General features: G+C 36.2%; 1 protein-coding gene and 1 long non-coding RNA gene across 2 annotated transcripts; both read right to left on the reverse strand.

Annotated features, from left to right (window-relative positions):
* Positions 1-2709: 2709 nt before the first annotated feature.
* LOC144361010 (uncharacterized) lies at positions 2710-7890 on the reverse strand. Its single transcript, XM_078013352.2, has 2 exons — positions 7475-7890; positions 2710-3404 (listed from the first exon to the last, which is right to left on the reverse strand). The coding sequence occupies exons 1-2, from the start codon at positions 7869-7871 to the stop codon at positions 2710-2712; spliced, it is 1092 nt and encodes a 363-aa protein (XP_077869478.2). The 5' UTR covers positions 7872-7890.
* Positions 7891-9089: 1199 nt separating this feature from the next.
* Positions 9090-16645, reverse strand: LOC146734637 (uncharacterized). The gene is made up of 2 exons (XR_014931556.1): positions 16505-16645; positions 9090-9229 (listed from the first exon to the last, which is right to left on the reverse strand). It is a non-coding gene; the product is annotated as an uncharacterized LOC146734637 (long non-coding RNA).
* Positions 16646-23525: the final 6880 nt, after the last annotated feature.

The following is a 23525-nucleotide window of genomic DNA, read 5'->3' on the forward strand; positions in this document are numbered from 1 at the left end:
TAAAGCGTGCACTAATGCCTTAAATGATTCTATAGAAATGTGGGAAGATCGATGTTGATGTCAGAAACAATATTGAATAATTAAATCAAAATTGTCACAACGATTTGCAATACTATACCGGAACTACTAAAGAGGTAAGTGTAATATTGCAGCTGACGTGATCTACCCAGAGAAATAATCTATTTTTTATCGGTATTCAATTTTAATTTATTCTGATGCTTTCACGCTTGAATATAATTAATTAACTTTGTAAAAAAAAACATAATTGCAATCCACATAGTTTGGTTTAAAAAATAAGTACATAAGTACGACGTGTAAATGAAATTAAATTAAATCATGCACATTCATGATACTCGACAGTGTGGATTCTAAATAAGATAAACCAAATAACAAATAACAAATAAAAACAATAAAACACTTGCTCCGATACCAAATAGAGGTTTAGGACGGACTAAAACTGTCGATATCGACTGTATCAAAAGCTGCATTTACATCCAACAAAACTGAAATATATGCATTAATATTGTTCATTAGTGAGTGTGCGGCCACTTTATTTTGATTTAAACAATAAATCTGACAATGGACGGTAATTGTTATATGTAAGATAAAGATTTCGCTGTCGCACTTGATCCATTAAAAAATCGGAAATTAATAATCCGTTCAGCGAATTCAGAAAAGGAGTAATTTTAATCGTATCCAATTGACATATTTCGATCATAGATCGTACGCTCTCAAGCTCACATCAAAGTAATTACTGAATATATTAGCAACGTCAGAACCAGAATGCCCTCTGGAAGAAGCACAGATTTAAAGTAGTGTAATAATTTACGAATAATGTCAGACAACAAATAAATCTGAAGGCATGGGGTCGCGATACAGCCCAACGATCATAACATTTACAGGCCGTAATGCAGCCCAACGATCAGAGCATTTACGGGCCGTAATACAGCCCAACGATCAGAGCATTTACAGTAAGCAAACAACACCGAATAAACGGCAAGGTAAAGACTATGTCTAATTATAGTAAATACGTACTGCGTGCGTGACTCGAACCGGCGCTCGCGTACGGCACAAAATCGCCTAGCTTCACGCCACTACACGTCTTCCCCTCGGCCACCGGGCATCCCCAAAAAAGGATGCTTAATAACCGAGCTTATTACGTGCAGAGAACATGAAACCCGATACGCGCCACACAGCATCGGCCACACAGCATCAGCATTGTTATTTGCTTACTTTACTTCCTATGTCGACAGCAACTATGAGTTTAAAATTATTTCTCAGTACTTATTCACTGTTACAATGCTGTACCATTACTTTCACCATCCTACTACAGCCAGATCTGAAGGCCTTTGCCGCATTCTGGCCATGCTGTGTGGCGCGTATCGCGTGGACGGGTTTCATGTTCTCTGCACGTAATAAGCTCGGTTATTAAGCATCCTTTTTTGGGGATGCCCGGTTGCCGAGGGGAAGACGTGTAGTGGCGTGAAGCTAGGCGATTTGGTGCCGTACGCGAGCGCCGGTTCGAGTCACGCACGCAGTACGTATTTACTATAATTAGACATAGTCTTTACCTTGCCGTTTATTCGGTGTTATTTGCTTACTTTACTTCCTATGTCGACAGCAACTATGAGTTTAAAATTATTTCTCAGTACTTATTCACTGTTACAATGCTGTACCATTACTTTCACCATCCTACTACAGCCAGATCTGAAGGCCTTTGCCGCATTCTGGCCATGCTGTGTGGCGCGTATCGCGTGGACGGGTTTCATGTTCTCTGCACGTAATAAGCTCGGTTATTAAGCATCCTTTTTTGGGGATGCCCGGTTGCCGAGGGGAAGACGTGTAGTGGCGTGAAGCTAGGCGATTTGGTGCCGTACGCGAGCGCCGGTTCGAGTTACGCACGCAGTACGTATTTACTATAATTAGACATAGTCTTTACCTTGCCGTTTATTCGGTGTTATTTGCTTACTTTACTTCCTATGTCGACAGCAACTATGAGTTTAGAGCATTTACAGGCCGTAATACAGCCCAATGATCAGAGCATTTACAGGCCGTAATACAGCCCAACGATCAGAGCATTTACAGGCCGTAATACAGTCCAATGATCAGAGCATTTACAGGCCGTAATACAGCTCAACGATCAGAGCATTTACAGGCCGTAATACAGCTCAACGATCAGAGCATTTACAGGCCGTAATACAGTCCAATGATCAGAGCATTTACAGGCCGTAATACAGCCCAACGATCAGAGCATTTACAGGCCGTAATACAGTCCAATGATCAGAGCATTTACAGGCCGTAATACAGCCCAACGATCAGAGCATTTACAGGCCGTAATACAGCTCAACGATCAGAGCATTTACAGGCCGTAATACAGCCCAACGATCAGAGCATTTACAGGCCGTAATACAGCTCAACGATCAGAGCATTTACAGGCTATAATACAGCCCAACGATCAGAGCATTTACAGGTCGTAATACAGCCCAATGATCAGAGCATTTACAGGCCGTAATACAGCCCAACGGTCAGAGTATTTACGGGCCGTAATACAGCCTAACGATCAGAGCATTTACAGGCTGTAATACAGCCCAACGGTCAGAGCATTTACAGGCCGTAATACAGCCCAACGATCAGAGCATTTACAGGCAGTAATACAGCTCAGCGATCAGAGCATTTACAGGCCGTAATACAGCCCAACGATCAGAGCATTTACAGGCCGTAATACAGCCCAACGATCAGAGCAACGATCAACACTACAATCAATATCGCAATGAAACAACATTTGCATGAGCAGCAGCTCGTGTTAGTTTCAATGTTTTGTACTCTGAAACCATGTGAGGGCGCTCCGACATTTATCTCGCATTGGTCGGATTTACGAGTTAGTTCATGTGAAGCGAGATGCAGATTGTGGGGTGACTGTGGGGAATTATTCTCATAAACAGCTTTTTCCGCTTCCGGCATTCCATCGGACGGCGAGGCCTCTTTTACGTGTATAGCAGAATCAGGAATATAGATCGGTTGCTGTGAAGCTATTTGTAGACTGCAGATTGAAGAATCTGTATTCTCCTGGCGAGCTGTTTCTACTTCTTCCCCTTTACATTGATGTGAGGCCGCACTCACATGTATAACAGTGTCCTCAGGTGTATGAGTTGATTCTTCTGAAACTCTACTTTTAATTGAGGATTCGGAGAGTTCGTCGCGAGCTGTTTTTATTTCTTGCACTCCATGGGAGTAAGAAGCCTCACTAACCTGTATCAGGTTATGGTACGGGGTATGGATTGGTGTTGGGTCCTGTTGACCGTGAAATGTTGTGCGTAAAGCAAAATTCTCATTCCGATCTTTATCGCTGTTGTAGTCTAGTAGAACATTTTCTCTGATGCTTTCGTGACTATCAGTCCAAGTACCTGTGTTTGTAGAAAAAAATAAAAAAACAATCAATGTCTACGTCGAGACTTCAACAACAAATAATGTTACAGTTAAATATGATTGTCTTCTTTTTTTATGATCAAAAAGTGTCTATTTCTGAAAAATTGCAAACTTCAATATATATATATATATATATATATATATATATACACACACATTTGCATTGCATGGCATAATCAGTTATATTATTACATACTGATGTACTTTATGTCAAACCTCACAATGTGTTTAATTAATAGAGCCCTGGACACTAAATATTTCCGGTGGCCTCAAACTTACCGTATTTTTGGTGGTATCGTGGCATTGTTCTGCAATTTTAAACGAAATAAATTTTTCCACCAATGTTTTGGCTCATTTTGCACATTTTTACGTTTATTTTCGTTTAATTTTGGCCCAAAATGACAATATTTTCAACGTCTCGATCAAGAGTTCTAAGAAAATATGGATAACATGATGCTGGTTTATTATTATTATTATTATTATTATTATTATTTATTTCAGACAGAGTCCATATAAAGTAAATTACAGAACAAAAAGAGAAAAAGAAATACAGTAATACAGTAAATACAGTTACAGTTTATAATAAAATACAGACATTAGGTTTATGCTACAAAATCAAAAAATCAAATTATTCCAGTACCACACCAACTGTGAGTTCCAACGTATGTCACTACTGTATATTACAGAGACAATGCCATTAGTAAATGTATAAACGCGTTCAGTAAATAAAAATACTAGCTTTCTATTGAGACAAGGGAATGTTTGTACTCTATTAACAACACACATTGTACTGACACTACAATCAAATGGATATCAAAACATTTCCTGAAAGTATTGTTATAGGAAACCTTCATGGCATTAAGCGTATACTTTCGAAAACAACACCATAATTGACAGCAATAAAAACTAGAGCAGTAAGTTTTGAAAAGCAATTGCTTAACCTCAGTGCTACAGTTCACAAATTTTCGCAACAAGAGATTAGCACGAACACAAAACAAACGTCTCTGGTGATCAATGTCAATATTGTCTTTAAGATCATAAGTAATTTTGTGACCGAGGTAGTTAAACAATTCAACAAATTCTAATTTATGACTACATAGATAAACCGGTGGTATATTACTCAGTTTATGACGACTTGGAAAATACATACACTTTGTTTTCTTAGTGTTATAAATAATATCATGATTGTTAGCATATAGCTCACATGTATGCAAAAGTTTGCGCAAGCCTTTGATAGAGGGCGCAATGAGGCACATGTCGTCTGCATAGCTTAAATTATTTACAGTTTTAGCACCAACCTGACAACCAAATACAAGCTTATTTAATTCACGACCTAAGTCATCTACATAAAGGTTGAACAGAGCCGGAGACATAATACCTCCTTGACGAACTCCGTTAGTGACCTCAAAGAAACGTGACAGGTTGTTTCCCCATCTAAGACAGTAATGTTGGTGTCGATACCAGTTCACTAACAGCCGAGTAATATATGGGGGGATTTTACGGTGCACAAGTTTTTTTAAATAATGTCCAATGGTTTACTCTATCGAAGGCCTTGGAAGCATCAAGAAAACACACAAACATATTACTTCCCATGGTGTTGTAATGACGAATTATTTCTTTCAGAACAAGAATACACAAATCAGTTGAGTGTTTCTTCTTAAAACCAAATTGGTTGTCTATAGTTTCAATGTAGGATTCACACCTCACCAACAGTACGTGCTCCAAGACTTTCGACAACACTGATGTTATTGCTATTGGACGATAATTGTCCGGGCTGGTGACGTCACCGTTCTTGCTCTTAATTATTGGCACTAAAATTACATCTGTCATATGTTGCGGAGTAGTTCCATGAATTAAAATCCCTGTAATACACATGGACAAGTGTACACTCAGTGTAGGGCTGGCGTATTTCAAATTCTCGGTACAGATCCCGTCGGTACCGCCCGATTTCTCAGGAGAAAGTTTCTTTAATATGTCGTTAATTTCCGAGCTAAATACATGTATAATATCCTCATCCAGATTATTAAGATGGTCCAGCACTTCAGTTTTATGTTTATCAGACTTAACAGAGTTCAGTATACATTCAAAGTGGTCATCCCACATATTACAATATCGGATTCACCTGTCACACTACCAACCGTGGATGGGAGGAATGTGGCATGTTGGGTCGTGATTTCTTTCCAAAAAGAACGTTCATCTTTATTTAGCAGGTGATACGCAAGTTTGTTAGCAATTATTTGTGACTGTGATCTTTTACAATTACGCAGTGCGAGTTTCTTATTGCTGCAGGGTTTTGGTAAATTTGGGGTTTACATACGCTTTCAATGTATCTGTAGGTGTGTTTCGTAAGCAATAGGAGTGTCAAGTACACTTATTTCCAAATAGAAACTAGTTTATATCATTATTCAAAGCACAGTGTTAATTTATTTGATACTGTTTTTTGGAACAATTTGGGGTCTAGACACGTTTGTAGGTGTTTTTCGTAGTTACTAGGGGTATCAAATATATATTTGTGTCTGAATTGAAACTTGGTCACTTAGTGTTATTCTTGTTTCAATTAATTATGTTATGGTAACGTAATTAGCTGTCTACTGCAGTAAATGTTTGTGTTGAACGATGAATATGATGCGTCACCTGCCATATTGGTATGTCATAATGTTGAAATGATATGATCGTATTCTAATTATTTATATTAATGATAGCCACTTACATGATGCCATACTCTGCAATGTAATTCCAAACGAAATAATTCTACATTGACACGAATCTATGTTTAAAGGGCGGTAGTCGTCGCGCCACACATGCGCGAGATTCTCACATAAACAAAGATGGCGACTTTGACTGTTGCGCGAATCACAGGTACAAAATGGGAGATTACCAATCTTTAATTAGTATTTGTAGGTGATTAGGCATCGAAGTAATAATCGGCGGCAATTAGCACAAGTTGCGCCCAGGTCAAACCTCATACTTGTGATTTTCATTAGAAGAGCGCATTGGGTTGTGGGAAAAGCAATGTTTATCAACACAAGTGTCGTACATGCGCAGCGCGACGACTGCCGCCCTCTAAGTTATATGTTTTATTATATGCTCTTCAGTACATATATGCCTCATTGTTGTAGTATACTGCCCTCATTGTCATTGTTCGTAAACTGATCCTCACACCACGTGACATAAGGACGGCGCGTCATTGGCTACATTTATATGGTTCTTATTAACCGTAACATAAATCGTTTTATTTTGTTCCGTTGTCAAATTTGGCAACACATGCAGAAGAGTCGTGTTCATCATCGTAAGCATTTCAGGCGCACAAATGAAAATATAGTTATCATAATTTAATTAGGTAATCATCTGAAGTGTTTTGTTACACTATATATTATCATACAAATTTCGAGACGCCGGCGATTGCACAGGTAGCTGAATAGTCCCCCTATCAAGCATTTAAGTTACTGTGACGCAAATGATTTGTAAAGTTAACTTATATCAAGTTGTGAGAGTGGGTAACAACAAAAACGTGTTCGTCTTGGCGTGGTCCCTTCTCATCGGTGTGATGTGACATTGTACTCCAATTCTGAGTATTAAATAAATTTATCTAGTCACCTTACACTCATATAACAGTACTTCCTATGGTTACAACAATGACACGTCAACAGAGTAGTTTGGTTTGCTCACAAAAGAAACGGACAATAACTACCATTGTGTTGCTTGTATATTGTCAGGTCAATGGACTTAAGAAACGAATCCAACCGACACCTTATTTTTGTATGCTGATTTAGTTGACAATCGAGTCGCTGATCGACAATCATCGTACTTGGTGAGTGTCTGACAATGCTGTCTTACACGGTCTAAATGCAATCACAACCATGACATTTATGGAAACAGAATTCTTACGAAAAGGTATACCAATTATAACATTTAAGTATTTGTCACTTTTTTAATTATATTAGTTAACATTTGTACGAGATTTATTCAGACGCTTGAATTCAGAAAAAGGATCCCCTCGACGCAAATAACTTCTCTAACAACCTCAACTAAATGTCAAAGCACTCACCCTGTCTATTAGAGTTCCTCCATTCATTTATGATGCACTTGATCTTTTCGTCGAACGCAGGGTCGTTCCGTATTTCTACCGATGTCCCCCCATTTTCGGTAGTGTCCTTTTTCTTCAGCACATCCGGTTTTACCCTCTCTACTTCCCATACAGTTATTTCGTCCACAACACCAAGGCTTTCCAGTTTTCTAAAAATGTAAAGTCTTCTATTGCCGGCGTATACCCGCCATTTACCGTTTGAATTGTATACCCCGATTTTCCTAATCGCTGATGGGTTTTTTTTCTTATACAACAATTCCCCGAACGTGTCCAATATATGCGTCCCGTTTCTAAAACGACAGTCTATTGTGTCGTGCAGAAAAAATATTTGCGAAGGTTTCAGGTCAATCTCAGGCATGACTGTTTCTTTCACAACGACAGAGTATTTAATCTAAGTGTACGTGATGCGCATGCGCAGTGTGCAACGTATATATAATGGTGCGTCATGATTTCATGGGGATGGTAAATTCATTTTGCACACAGCTCCGTTGGAGTGCATATATACAAGTAATCACGGGATACAATATGCGCACAATTCGTAAATACTAAGTCATTGTTTTGACATTCACAAGTTTGGGAGGTAAAAGTATTATTCTATCTGAATTCTTCAACGGGGACTTTCTGCAACACATGTGTAGATTGTCCTGGTTGGTTATGTTTATTATATGCATTCTTCTTAATTGCTATCTGCAATTTCATGACACATGCTTCACAAAATACATGTAATTATTTTTAGTTAATTATGTTTCCAGGCGCATATCAGTTTGTAAAATCATGACAAGAAACCTATATTTGAATGTACCAAGATCAAACCAAAGCAATGTAGGTGTGACCGACACTGCTTGCAGCGTGATGAAACCCGCACTTTTTTTTCAAAAACTGAAACAATGCATGTGAAAGTTAATAAAAGTCGTGCTAATGCGATATTTGCCATTGCAAACATTGATATTAACCCTTCGAGTGCCAGATATTGTCCCTTCCAAAATTCAGAGCAAATATTTTTAAATCTCGTCACACTTTAAGATATTGCTTTTAGTTTTTGGTCAAGAGATTTGTCAATATCTATCAACATTTCATGTTGGAAAGAGCAGACTGTAAAAATATTTTGTAGATAGTGCCAAAATGGCGCTCAATAGATTAAGCAGTATTCAAGTTAGTTTTTGATCAGAGGGTTTGTTAATTTCTATCAACAATTCACGTGGCGAGGAACAGACTGTAAAAATATATTTTGTAGACTGTGCCAAAATGGCGCCCAATAGGTTAAGCAGTATTGATTGAATGTTTTTTTTTATTTTGTTCAATTAAAGTATCCACTTTTTGATCCAATAATACATTAGCATGTCAAAAGCAAAATATTTGAATGAAATGTAATTAAGTATTTTAAAACTAAAATTGAAATACATACACTACAATTCAGGTATCTGAATTGTTTTCTTTTTATAAAATACATATAATGTTCAAATATTTATAAATTGCAAATGACAATCACAATTCCCTAGTGGATAGATACCACCCGTATTAACTTTCACAATGTTGCATTTGACCTATCAGAACAAATTCCCCGCTTAATGAAAAGTGTTTTAAAATTCAATTTATTTAGCTCATCAAGTCTGGTCTCAAAAGATGAATGATCAGTACTCTTATAATGGTGTCTGGGAATGTCGTAATCACTACTTGCTGCAATGTGCTCGTTAGTGTTAGTCCATTTGTCGGTGGCTAAAATGGATAAGAAATAAATAGTTAAAAGTAAATAAATATACCATATATTTCATTAAGAATACAAAAAAAAATGCACAACGCTGGAATAATCACAAAATTCATACAATGTTCTTTCAAAGAAAATTGTCTTGCACACGTTCTTTAACAATCATTTATTGTATACACCTTTGAGAATAATCGGTTATAGCTTCAACAAACCTTTACATATTTATTTTTTTTGGCAACCCGTAAGATGTTTTCAAACTTGAACATGTAAATATGTGACATGGTAGTTTGCAATGACATGGAAAATGAGAAATGGCATTATTTATTTTTAAAATAAAAACGAACATATTTTTATATTATTCTCAAACGTGGTTCTCTGTTAAATGAATGAAACCTAAAACTAGGAAAAATACGTTCGATTAATCGTTAAACCAAACAACTATGTAGTTACGTTAATTTTAAGATCGTGATCATCGAGGTTTTCATAAATATTATATGAGCATTATTGTTAATTGAAATAATAATTGTTGTTAAATCTTGTATACCACCGTTGGAAGGGGTATACATGAAAAACAGTACAGTGAACTATTCGAATGGTAACAAAGCAGTCATCTCTGATATATATTGCACTCGTACACTATAGCAATCCGCCTGACAGGAATGGAACTAGGTCGATGTCAAAAGACGGAGGGAATACGTGAGTTTCTATCATATATTCCGTATTTCTGTTTTTGCTTTCAACTTGACCATAAAAAAACGTGACTGCTGTAATTAATTGGCGATGACGATTTTCAAAACCCTTGAAGTTGGGTATTGCTATGACTGGTTTACTCAGACACAGTGAACGAAACAATCACCGTACTGCTCGTCGAACATACTTTGGTTTAACGTCATAATATAGCAGGCCTTTTAATGGCGAAGTATGGGTGGACTTAGAGATTTGTATATAATATATAAAATTAAAAAAACATTGATCATTTCGCTGCAATTATAACCGAACGGTTCAATCGCCTCAACAACAACGACACGCGTGCTTGAGCATTCACACAAATGAACAGTCGTAGAACTAGGTCGACGTCACGTGATAAGGGGCGTCATCGCGATTATGGAATTCCCCACCGTGTTAAAATTTCTATAAATAGACGGCTTATAGTTTAAAACTCGCATGTATTTTAAAAATATTTCCTCATATGTTTAATGTTTGATAATAATAAATGTTGCAATAAAGCAATGACATTTAGATAAATGTCTAATTTGTAAGGCACTTTAGCCGACATTCGAACGATTTTTACTTGAAATATATAGTATTTATATATGATACGTAGTGTCTGTTTTGGGCTGGGCAGTCCTGCATTACGTACTCAGGCACTTATATTTATTACCAAACGCTTCAGCGTGGTATTAAGATTTTGTTTTCAGGCTTGGGTGGAACCAAGGTGGAAAATGGTTGCACATATAGGGGGGAATTCCTGGAATTGCAATAGAGAGGGTTCAGGCCGAAATACATATATATAGTGTTTTCATGTTTCGTCTGATATTTCTGTGGTATTCTGCTGCTGTAAATAATGCAAGATTTGTTCCGAAATTCAGTGTGTTGTGTGCACTCCAGGGTTATTCGTTTTTTGCTCAAAACACCCCTATTTTTTAATGGCAGAGTCGAATAGTTTCACTCCCACTGGGAAATCTGCATTGTTACTTGAATGAGAGCTAACTAAACACATTTTCCAGACCGGCGAAAGTGTATGCAACAGCCAATTTTGCCAATGAAAACAAGCCGGTTGGCGATCCACTCCACTAAAAAAAAACTAGCAATATGTTTTCGGTTGTTGCCATGGTAGGACATGAACGTGAAGCTAACGTCGGTTTATAACTAAAACCGGGCACCGTATACAAAGTTCGCAAAAAAACATTCAGTCCTTAGAAGTCATTTTATTTTATTTTATTGCTAAGACGTATGCTGTTGTTAGGGATTGGTCAGTTACTTCGGCCTGGGGGTGGATCAGTAGGGTGGTTACCCTGTTTTTGATTTTGCGAATGGGGGGGGGGGGGTCACCCTGTTTTCCACAATTCACACACGCGCTTATGCATATATTTTTTTAAATTTTATTTCAGAACAATAGATTAAAAAGTTAATCGTACAAATGTATTCTTAATAATAACTATTACCCATATTGCCTATAAATTTGTTGATGCAAAAAATGTTATAGGCTAAATATTTTGGGGTTGAAGTTGACAAATAACTAACAGATTATGCAATGCGGCAGAGTCCCATGCAATTATACAGTTAAGTTTTGAACACATCCCAAGTCCATGTGATATCAGATTATTTTATTTAAAGTCTGAAGTCACCATTGTATAAAATATTTACTGGATTTATCCAATTGTAGCTGGAGACGGAAAAACACAGCAATTAGTACAAAGAGCAGTGACAGTTTTTGTTCAGCAAATCAAAAAAGTTAAATGGATTCATGTATATAAATAAATAGTTTTTTTGTTTTTTTAACTTTTAAATATGCATATTTTGCTCTGTAAAATACCAAAATCCAACACAAATTTATACAAAAATCAAAGTGTCCTTTGTTTTCATAAGCACAGACTGTGCTTCAGGTGTAAAGCTTTCCTGGTCTATAAGATATGAAAGATATATTAAATCCAAATTAGTTTTCAAACCGCGTAGATTCAAATCCTCTTTTCTTATCTTATAAGGGCGTTTATCAAGTGAGTACTCCACAGCTTTGTTTTTATTTACTATCTTTAGCAGCATAGATTTCCCTACTTCCTGCAGCCTTTTCTGTAGTCGTTTTTTGGCTTTATGCTTCCCCTCCCCTCCTAAGGTGACTGGTCTATTAAATGCTAACACTAACAATTACGGCAAACCACGATATTTTCAATGCACATCATACATTTTGTAATCATGTCATACGAGGCGCGGAATGTAAATTTATTATTTTGTGTATACTAGAAGAAAACGTACTAATAATTCAAAATTACGTACGTATTGGAGGCCGTGGCGTGTGTGTTTTAAAATGATTTGTGCATTTAAAAAAAACGGCGTGACTGTGCGTTTTAATGGTATGTGCTTTAAAAAATCATGTGTGTATATTAAATGGCGTGGGTGTTTTTAAAAACGTGTGTTTTAAAAATGACGTGTGAAGTAAAAATGATGTGTGTCTTAAAATGACGTGTGTGTTTACAATTATGTGTATTTAAAAAAAACGTGTGTTTAAAAGGACATGTGTATTTTAAAAATAATGTGTGTTTAAAAACATTACGTGTGTGTAAAAACGATGCGTGTGTTTAAAAACAACGTGTGTGTTTTTAAAAATGGCGTGTGTTTAAAAACGACGTGCGTTTTAAAAAATGACGTGTGTGTTTTTAAAAATGGCGTGTGTTTAAAACTGACGTGTGTGTTAAAAAATGACGTGTGTGTTTTTAAAAATGGCGTGTGTGAGGTCGAATGAAAATTTCGTGTGTGTAAAAAGAAAAAAACGCGTGCATTAACTTATTTACGCCTGTGGGGGCGCTGTTTTGAATAGATTTTTTTTCGTGTGTGTGTGCAAAAAAACGCGTGCGTTAACTCTTTTGCGCCTGTGGGGGCGCTATTTGAGAGATTTATTTCGTTTGTGTGTTAAAAAAATCGTGTGCATTAACCTATTCACGCCTGTGGAGGCGTCCTCTCAAGTGGTAGCCATTTCGTTTGTGAATTTTTATAACGTCAATAAAGAAAATAAAATTTCTATAACGTCAATAAAGAAAATAAAATTTCTATAACGTCAATAAGGAAATAAAAAGGAACTTGTCCAGCACGAACGTTTTATTCATTTTGCCCTATAAATTTACCGACACTGTGTATACCTCAGAGACCTGGTGATTTATTCGTGTGGTTGGTTGCTGAAGACAATGCTTGGACGTCTGGTACAATGGGGCAGAACAAAGTACTCATACTGGTCTCACAGGCGCTCGGAACGTTTCTTGGATGACCTAAAGTAGGGTCGGCATAGTTAATCAGTCGCCGGTACATTCGCCTACTACTCATATGATAACACAATGTAGGAAAGCGTTTACACCATGACACCGAAATTGTCCGAAAATAACACGATTTTCAAAATTGTATTTCGAAACTTCACACAACTCAAGCATGATATCGGTAGAAACAATCGATCGATTTTTTTTATATGAGTGGTAGGCAAATGTACCGGCGACTGACTAAATATGCCGAGCCTACTTTAGGTCATTTTTTATTATCCAAGAAACGTTCCGAACGCCTGTGAGACCAGTATGAGTACTTTCTTCTGCCCCATTGTACCAGACGTCCACACATTGTCTTCAGCAACCAACCACACAAATAAATCACCAGGTCTCTGAGTTATACACAGTGTCGGTAAATTTATAGGGCAAAATGAATAAAACGTTCGTGCTGGACAAGTTCCTTTTTACGTATCTTATTGACGCTATAGAAATCCACAAACGAAAATGGCTACCACTTGAGACGACGCCTCCACAGGCGTGAATAGGTTAATGCACGCGATTTTTTTGACACACACGTGAAATAAATCTCTCAAATAGCGCCCCCACAGGCGTTAAAAGGTTAACGCACGCGTTTTTTTGCACATACACGAAAATAAAAATCATTCAAAACAGCGCCCCCACAGGCGTAACTAAGTTAATGCACGCGTTTTTTTTCTTTTTACACACACGAAATTTTCATTCGACCTCACACACGCCATTTTTAAAAACACACACGTAATTTTTTAATACACACGTCGTTTTTAACACACACGTCATTTTTAAAAACACACACGTCATTTTTAAACACACACGTCATTTTTAAACACACGCCATTTTAAAAAACACACACGCCATTTTTAAAAACACACACACGTCGTTTTTAAACACACGTCGTTTTTAAACACACACGTCATTTTTAAACACACACGACATTTTTAACACACGCCATTTTTAAAAACACACACGTCATTTTTAAACACACACGTAATTTTGAACACACGCCATTTTTAAAAACACACATGTCATTTTTAAAACACACGTTTTTTAAAACACCCACGCCATTTAATATACACACATGATTTTTTTTAAATCACATACCATTAAAACGCACAGTCACGCCGTTTTTTTTAAATGCACACATCATTTTAAAACACACACGCCACGGCCTCCAATACGTACGTAATTTTGAATTATTAGTACGTTTTCATCTAGTATACAAAAAATAATAAATTTACATTCCGCGCCTCGTATGTCAGAGCCAAAACTGTTAATGTTTCTTTGTTTTACGGGAGGGGGGGTCAGCATGTTTTAAAATATAATGTTAGGGGGTCGCCCACTTTTTGTTGTTGATAGGGGTGGGACAGCTGACAAAATGGAATCTGCCGACCCCCCCACCTCCCCAGGCCAGAGTAACTGAACAATCCCTTAAATTTATTATTTATAACCGATAGTATTTTCTAGATTGCAGGCAGCATTTACAGTTCATTCAAAGTTCAAAGTTGCGTCGGGATTACGTTGATACAGTGTAACAATGTCGGCTTCGGTGATCTCTTACCGGTGTGCAACATAGCCAAAATAAAAGGCATGAATACAAGACTAGTGGGAGGTAATAAATTTGTGGTCGAAAGTATTCAAAAAACAGTTTTAGGCTGTTGCCATGGTAGCTGTGGACCAGAATTGTTTTGCCAATTAGTGACGGTATGACCTGCCTGTCAATTATAAACAAAATTAGCCAAGCCAAAAAAAATCTCAGTAAATTGTTGCCCACACTCAAGCGGATTAGAATGAGCTACGTCCATGCTTTTTAATCATAGAAATGTAGGGTGTGATAAATTTGGCGTGAAGGTATTACAAAATTCAGTTGTTGGCTGTTTCCATGGAAACGGTGGTCAGAATTTGTTTTCAGATTTTACCAATAGTAACTTTGTGCCCACACTCAAGCTGAGCAAAATGAGCTATGTCTGAGGTGTTGTATCCAACATTTGTAGGAGATACATTTCCTGATAACTAGGGTGAACGTATGACCTACCTGCTAAGTTTGAGCGAAATCGGCCAAGCCAAACAAATCACAGAAGAATTAATACGTGAAAACACTAGAAATCACACACAGATACACAAAATTAAAGTGATTTTAAGGGCAATCCAAGTGGAGCAAATCGCCAATACCATGTTCATTTGCATATTGACCGTGAAAATACCAAAAACATCATTGCATGGGTGATATGCAAATTAGTTTTAGACAAAATAAGTCACTGCTTAGAAGTACCATTACTGTTGTTCAAATTTCATTTCACTCGGCAAATATATTCATGTACCCAAACGTAAAGTATCGTACTTCTGAATATTGTTTATTTCTGCTATGTTTCGAAAAACGCTACTCTTGAACGGACTACTTTATTCGCTCTCAGACCTCATTTGCATATGGGGTGTGGAAGTACCGATTTTGATTTCAGGGACGAATCAAAATAAACTGCAGTATATATGTAATAATGTGGAATACTTCCTTTCACTGTGAACATTTTTCCGCTAAAATAAATTCCAGTGAAAATGCCATTTCCCTCATACTCTATTGAGACTTGACACAGCACAGTGAAAAGTTGATTCACACCGTATGCTTGAAAACTTTTCATCGAAAATAAATTAAGTGAAATTCTGTGTGATTTCATGAGAGTTGAAAATGAAAAAAATTATATGACACCCAACCCTACCACTCCATACACAATGTAACCACACCTCAAAAACATCCTTTCACCAGTGTATTCTATTTGAATTCAGGAGAAATTTAAATAAACAAATTATATGACAACGAACTTAATTATAATTTCAACCTCTAGTTCAGCACTGATTAAATAAACTACCTCGTCTTTATGCCAACTTGAAGTTATTCAATGCCTACACCAGTGACTTCAAAATCTATGTTTCAATTCTTGGAATTTCACTTGCTATTAATTGTATGGGAGTGCCAGTCTTTTATTTTCTATTGTAATGTCAATTTCTTGTGATTACTCGGAAAATGAAGCTGTAACCACAGACCACAGTGCTGCAACTAAATCCTGGTATAAGCACCGGTTAGGCAGTCTTGAACTATGCATGTGAAGCCAGCTGAGAGGTATATCCAATCCTATAGATTTCTCATTGTTTGGTAACTATTTGCTGCAAATGCAACAAAAATCAATATAAAAATATTACCCACACAGCATTCTACAGGTTACTTGTATACTGTATATTCTCTCAACCAAAAACCTGTCTAAAACTTCGGTCCATTATTAAGATACTCACTGTGTCTGTTCGAGGTCCTCCATTTCTTTATGATACACGTTATCTTGTTATCACACTCAGGGTCGTCACGTATTGCTACAGATGTTCCCCCATTTTGGGTGGTATTCCTTTTCCGTAGCACGCCTGGTTTTACTCTCGCTACTTCCCAAGCAGTTATACGGTTCACAACTCCTAGACGTTCAAGTCTTTTGAAAATGTAAAGTCTTCTATTCCCGGCGTATACTCGCCATTTACCGCTGTTTTCATCTTTAAACACGGCAATTGTTTCGTCAAATGACGATAGATTTATTCTCCTGTTCAACAATTCTCTGAACGTATCCAATAAATGCGTTCCGTTTTTGAAACGACAGACTATTGAGTCGTGCAAGTAATAGATTTCCGACGGTTTCAACTCAACCTCCGACATGATTGATACAGTAAAAGCAACATCAACGCAGCGGTGAATCAAAATGTAAGTGATACACATGTGCAGTGGGAACGGGGAAATACAGGTGCGTCATATTTCTCACAATGACTCATTTGTTCTGCACACTGTTCTCTTAGTAAATATTTCCCTATTCGACGCAGCGCCTTCACAACTACCAAGTAAGTGTGTAAAACGCACCCACACAAGTCACGGAATAGTGGGGCAAGTAGAAATTTATAACTGTCCGAACTCTTCAACGGGAACTTGCTGTTACCACACAACGATAAACTCGTGTGTGAATAGTAATGAATGACAGATCTATATTCTGTACTACAATGATTTTTGGAAGGACAACACGCATTTATTATTAATCTGAAACAAGTGACAGCAGCAGTATTGTGACAAATGACGGAATATACAGATTACACCGTTGTTGGTGTTATTTCAGTGCCGTTTAATGCGAATAGTCCAATGGCCACCTAATCTCACAGTGCTTTAAACTATTGTAAGGATAATGACCAGGACCTTATATCGCTCACAAAAAACTGACAAATGCAATTATATTTTCGATTATTTACAACAAATCATTTAACGACCGTCTTACTATGTACTTTGGTTTATGATATTTCATTGTTAAATATACAAATACACGACACCTAAATACACCCTATTCAGAAACTATTGTTTGTTTTTTGTTGGTGAGCACGGAAGGTCGACGGGAAGGGAGGTGGCAACCTCATTTTAGGCTGTCTACATCGGTATTAATATATTTTATATGGGATATGCAGAGAGGATGGGAGCCTCTCTCACCTCTTACATATATGCGGCACAGCTTGTGTTGTTTGCGGAACACAGCGACCCAGTGAATTTACAGTGTCATTTTTGGGTGAGCGCCCTTTTTTGATAACACAGACCGATTGTCGTATTATTTGAACTCTAGGTGCTCTACTGCAAACGTCAATTCTGATTTAGTAGTTAGAAATGAGACAAACAAGAGGGGTTGTTAGCAGATAAATACCTGTCTGGAAGATATTAGCATATTTGGCGAGGAAAGCAGTTGCTATGTAATACATCCACGTGACAGGATAATTCTCCCCATCACATAATGACGAACTTCATTTGCTATATATATATATATATATGGTAGGGAATCCTTGTGCTTTCTACATTCAATCATTGTCATTGCCGGAGATTCATATTTGTATTCGTTTTTATATTGCTATTATTATTATTATTACATGTCATTTCGCTATAGTTAATTCGTTTACCTTTCGCATGAACGATTGCTCTTAGTAATTCTCCACCAATTAGAATCATTTAATTTCAGCCAATCAATTTACTCTGTATTGTATCTTTTTTCTCCTGCGTAATTTACATTTGTATTTCCCGCTTTGTTCATGTGTTACATGTTTCTATGCCAGTTTGTTAAGCAATAAAGCATATCGTGTTTTTTGCATCTACATCATTTGACTGTTGTTTATTCTGCCATCAAGTACAACCGAAGCCCACTACTGTATCCCCCACAATATTGTGTAGATTTAACTTAATTTAAAAGGTTTCTAGTCCAGCCGGGTGAAAATATTCGCATTTTAAATTGACAAATCCTTACATATATGTACATGTATTTGACATATATTACACAGTGTATACAATACACAACATAACGGATTGTTCAGAGGCTAAACATTTTAAAATTAATTTCCTGCCATATATGGGTTAGAATATGATGTTTTATTAAAACGAAACGCAATTCACAGTTGACAAAGTTCAATAAGACATAAAATACATAAAAAAAAAAATAACATGAAAATAGGTTAATAGAGCTCATATACATGTAACGCTTGACGTTACGATGGTTACAATGTAAAACGTGTGCCCCCACTACATTGTCATCATAGAGATTACATACTTTTATTACAAGTCATATTACTTATATCGATCCAATTAAAACATGTGAGAAATGTGCTGAGATTCTGACATTAGTTAAAGTTAATCTGTTTTATTCTAGTCTTAATTCTACCAATTACAGATATATTTCACAAATATAAGCCAAATAGCGGCGATTCCACGTCAATCACGTGACTGTCGTTGGTACTCATGTTCTATTATGTGGACGGTATATGGTATAGTATATTTCTGCTTTGTGTATTTGTGTAACTATTTGGGATGATGGATTTTCATCGCTAAACTGGGCTACCAAGAATAGTTGTATTGCATATTTCGAAGAAACTAGTGTTTTTGTTTTAACTTAAACTATTAAAAATTCAGATTTCTATCAGTGCAGTATAATACGTTACTTCATTTATACGTTATTTATTTTCACATTAATTGACTTCATGGACATGATCTGAATTCCGCCATGTTGATTATACTTTCCGAAAATATTCGTTATATGTAACACGCCATGAGTGTTTTTCAACTTTCAAATTGTAGTATACATAATAAAATGAAGAAAAAAAATACTATTAGCAAATATGATAGTAAGTACAATAAAAAAAACATGTGTCGATTAGTAGTATTTGGATTTGTTGAGCCTCCGCTCTCTGATACAGTTCAGATTTAATATCTAAGATGGATATAGCCGTTCTCAGGCTCCATTCAGCACGAAATAAATGTTCAGTCGACTCAAATGCGGCTGGCATGCGCCACTGAAATTACTTTTTGCGAAGTTCGAAAGCCGTTTCGAATGCGGTAGTTTAGCTAAACATTCATTTGCCTGTGCTTGCTCCTGCAAATTGAACTACTCAAGTTCGTCCATGCAAAACGACGCTCTGATTCACCGCGGGACGGATGTTGTGCATCATCACTGAAAGGTGTGACACTCTGCTACCCGCTCGTTTAGTTTCACCGTGTGACTCGTTTCGTTATAAATATTACATTCCAGCCTGTTTTCATTCTGAAGATAAGGTGACACACTATACAAAATGAGTTACGCAATAATTTGAATATTGGGCAGTATAAAACATAGAATTTACAAATCCACCAAATTACAATTACCTAATGAAACACAAGATGGTGTTATATATAATAAATAAATTAAATCTGCATCCCGTCTAGCTTTTTTTCTCTCTAATAGGCGAATTTTGGTTTGTGTACTTGTGTGTTTTTCAAGTTGATAATCCGAAATACAAACCGACTACCAGAACAATAATTAAAATGACAATCAATAAAGTCGAAATAAAGCAACGTTTACATGAGCAGCAGCTTTGTAAGTATATACTGTACAGTAACTGTTTGAAGTTCTTGATATGATGTTGGTCCTGACAACTGATGACGGTGGCAGGAATATTGAATCTTTAGTAAATGTTTCCCATCTACTGATTCTTAACAAATTTCGATCGTTCGCAAATGGACAAATATTATAGAAGATGTTTACCAAAATTACTTGCCATTGCCAGTCAATTTTATGATTTTTAAGGGAATCCTGAAAAAGATGAATTGAGATAAGCCTCACGAATCAGATTGGACACTTTTAAAAGTGTCCTAAATTATTACAATTTTAAAACCTAATATGTTTAAAACATATAACCAAAGTCTAAGTATTCTAGATCTCATTTTATGAAGTTAGGAATAACCTATAGAATTGTTCGAAACGTCATCTAAAATGTTCTGTTACTGTGTGTTTCTATATTTATTACAAAATAGCAAAAAACAACAAGAAAATGTACCTAAAGCGTTTGTATGCAGTTATATCAAATCCGTTCAGTTTTTCTAACATACATTTATCATATCATATATTTTATATAACCTTAGGACAAAATGTCTGCTAATATAATATAGTTTGTAATATCATCGCAGAAATTACATACTCGTGATGAAATCACAAAGAAATATTTGGCTTGTATTTGAATTAGTAATGTTTTTTTCAGGATTATCAGCACTGCGACAGTAACGTAACTGACATTTTAAGCGTATTACTAACATGTGGCTAACTTAATGGAATATGATAGATGAAACTTACATTTCAACATATTACGCTTAATACCAAATGCACCTATCTGATGACTACTGACTCCACAATAAATAAGTGCAAATGATGTCCTAGTTTGTTACTTCAATTTTAATAGAAGAAGTCTCATATATGTTACATCGTAAATTAGTACAGACGGTAAGACTAATGGTTAAAATACTATTTATTATTCGTATCTCTTTTAGTTGTGTCTTCGGAGGTGGGGTGGTTGCCACCGTTTTCCTAGTTGCAGCCGTGTAGCCAATTGAATATAGTAGAGCAATAACTATATAAGCTATAACTTTTATAAGCATATTTGGTAACTATGATAACTGTGTGTAGTATCTGTACAAATACACTCACACATTCTAACGATGTTGTATTTGGACGCGTGGGAACAAGTACTTAGATGGATTATATGTGTTATTATAGCGATATTAAGGCTATAGAAGTAGTTCAGTTAGGAAGTGCAGTATAGTTGACGTTGACGGACTATATAAACGTTTATGTGGCAAGTGTGAAACTGAATAGTTGTGAACTTGCTAGAATTAGATATGCCACAATGCATCAAACTTTACACTTGTCGGCATAAAATAGTGTTAAAATCACGAACTACATCAGAATAAAGAGACAAAAATATTCCTGAATATTTAACTAATCGTCTGCGCCAAAATACATTTCACTGTCGACGAATTAATTTCCCAGATAAATATTGAATTGCAATACATACACTACAACGGTAAATACGAGATTTGAACTTGTGATCACGGTAAAAGCATTGCCACTGTAGTCAACTATTCTAAATATTTAATGGGTCCAACATATCAACAAAAACATGCTACCGAAACGTACTAACGTTTAATTTAAAATATTGTCACCTTAAATATTAAAACGTACAAGTTTCCTGTTCATAATAAATAACACAGTTTCATGCAAATATATATAGCGCCGGTTTATTGACAGCTCAAGTTGACTGTAATGAATATGTATAACACTGTCATGGTAATTTTTCGAATTGAATGGACTTCCCCAGAGTTTGTTGCTTGTTCTAATTTCATGTTGACAAAATAACTCGCCCGTTCAGTTTTTACTTCATTTATTGTTTTATTTTATCGTTATTATTCAGCAATATTGCAATGTTTTTACATAACCTGAGTAGGTTCCAATGTAGATATCCAACACTACATTCACCAATTCAGACTGAGCAGCTGTCTTCTCGCCCTTCTGCCAAATTGTTTTCAATTGTAAGACAAAACGATTTCCGTTTAATACCACATCCAAATTAATCTGATATTTAATTTTAAGGCACAAAACGTATGTTCACATTTCAATGGTTTGCATCAAGTATGTATGTTGACGATCGTTTCGGCATTCCATTCGGTCGTGTGTTTCGTATTTTGCCATTCCTACCATTTAGATATACCAACATGCAAATAATTACATGTTGCCGAACATTTACACAACACGCAGCAAGGTATTCGAAGTCGCGCACTGGAAATAGTTATTTGTTCCTGACTGACCCCAAAACACACGCTCCCACGACGACTAGAAGATTATTCGCGTTTGTGACGATCATTCATAAATCAAAAGTGTAATTCCTTGTCAAGGTATAGCGTACTCTAAAGTAGAAGTTTTTGTCTCATTCAAATTAATATAGCAAACTCAGTATAGCAAATTCAAATTAATAATCGCCACAGTTTGTTACATAAATAGTAAAAATAACCACAGAACCTCTTCATGTAAGAAACTTATTAGTGTTAGAAATTTTTGTACTTAAAGGTCGGCATAGTGTCAAGGTTTTATACCTGAGTGAGAGGTATTTATCAGGCATTTAAAAACTTGGCCAAACTAAGATTGAACAACGCCTTTCTTAATGGTAGTCTCTATTAATATCACCTACACCATAAAACACTTTGTTTGGCATGATTATACAGTGAATATTTAAGGAATACATTTGTTGTCACGTAACATGAATGGCAATGTACTGAATAGAGTATTGTATTTATGCATACGTACACTTCCGCTGACAGCAAAGGGGGGGAAGCATTGTATGAATTTATTTCCTGTTTTCATCTGATTTTTGTGGTATAATTCGTTAATTTTCTACATGTGCTTGTTCAACCAACAGCATCACGCATGGTATCTTGTGACATTACTCGCATTCGTGACGTAAAAACGGTATTGGCAGTTAGTGTGGCTAATACACTTGAAACAGCGTGGTTACTCGTACGATTAACTGTACAAATATGTAAGTGCTGTCAGATGTGTGGACTTTGGTACAGATTAATTTTCAGTGCACAACACGCATGAATCAGAATGTACTTTCTCTACTAGTCCAATACACTAAGATATTCTATACATACATTCTATACATGTTTCATTTCACTTTTCATTTTGACTTCAGCATGTATATATTTTCTTAAATTGGTTTGTTCAATGTAAAGCCGTTTCAGACATATATATATATTTAGGTGTTTTTATTTTAGACACACAAGATATCTTTTATATTTGGCTGCCATTATAATTTGTGTAGTTTGTGCTAACCTACTTATTTTATTATTAATTCGATTTTATTATTAAAACGATACATTGACATTACAGTAAAATTTTGCACTACGAGTTGAATAAAATATTCACGCTCCCAATTCTACTCAACTCGATAATGC

The sequence above is a fragment of the Saccoglossus kowalevskii genome, chromosome 14, assembly GCF_978046115.1.
Source record: "Saccoglossus kowalevskii chromosome 14, keSacKowa6.1, whole genome shotgun sequence".
In the NCBI taxonomy this organism is placed as follows: domain Eukaryota; kingdom Metazoa; phylum Hemichordata; class Enteropneusta; family Harrimaniidae; genus Saccoglossus; species Saccoglossus kowalevskii.

Excerpts from the sequence above, each read along its gene's own strand:
- LOC144361010 (XM_078013352.2), bottom strand. The coding sequence starts at position 7,871 with ATGCCTGAGATTGACCTGAAACCTTCGCAAATATTTTTTCTGCACGAC. Across the intron at positions 3,405-7,474 it reads GAGGAACTCTAATAGACAGG|GTACTTGGACTGATAGTCAC; the intron begins GTGAGTGCTTTG and ends CTACAAACACAG.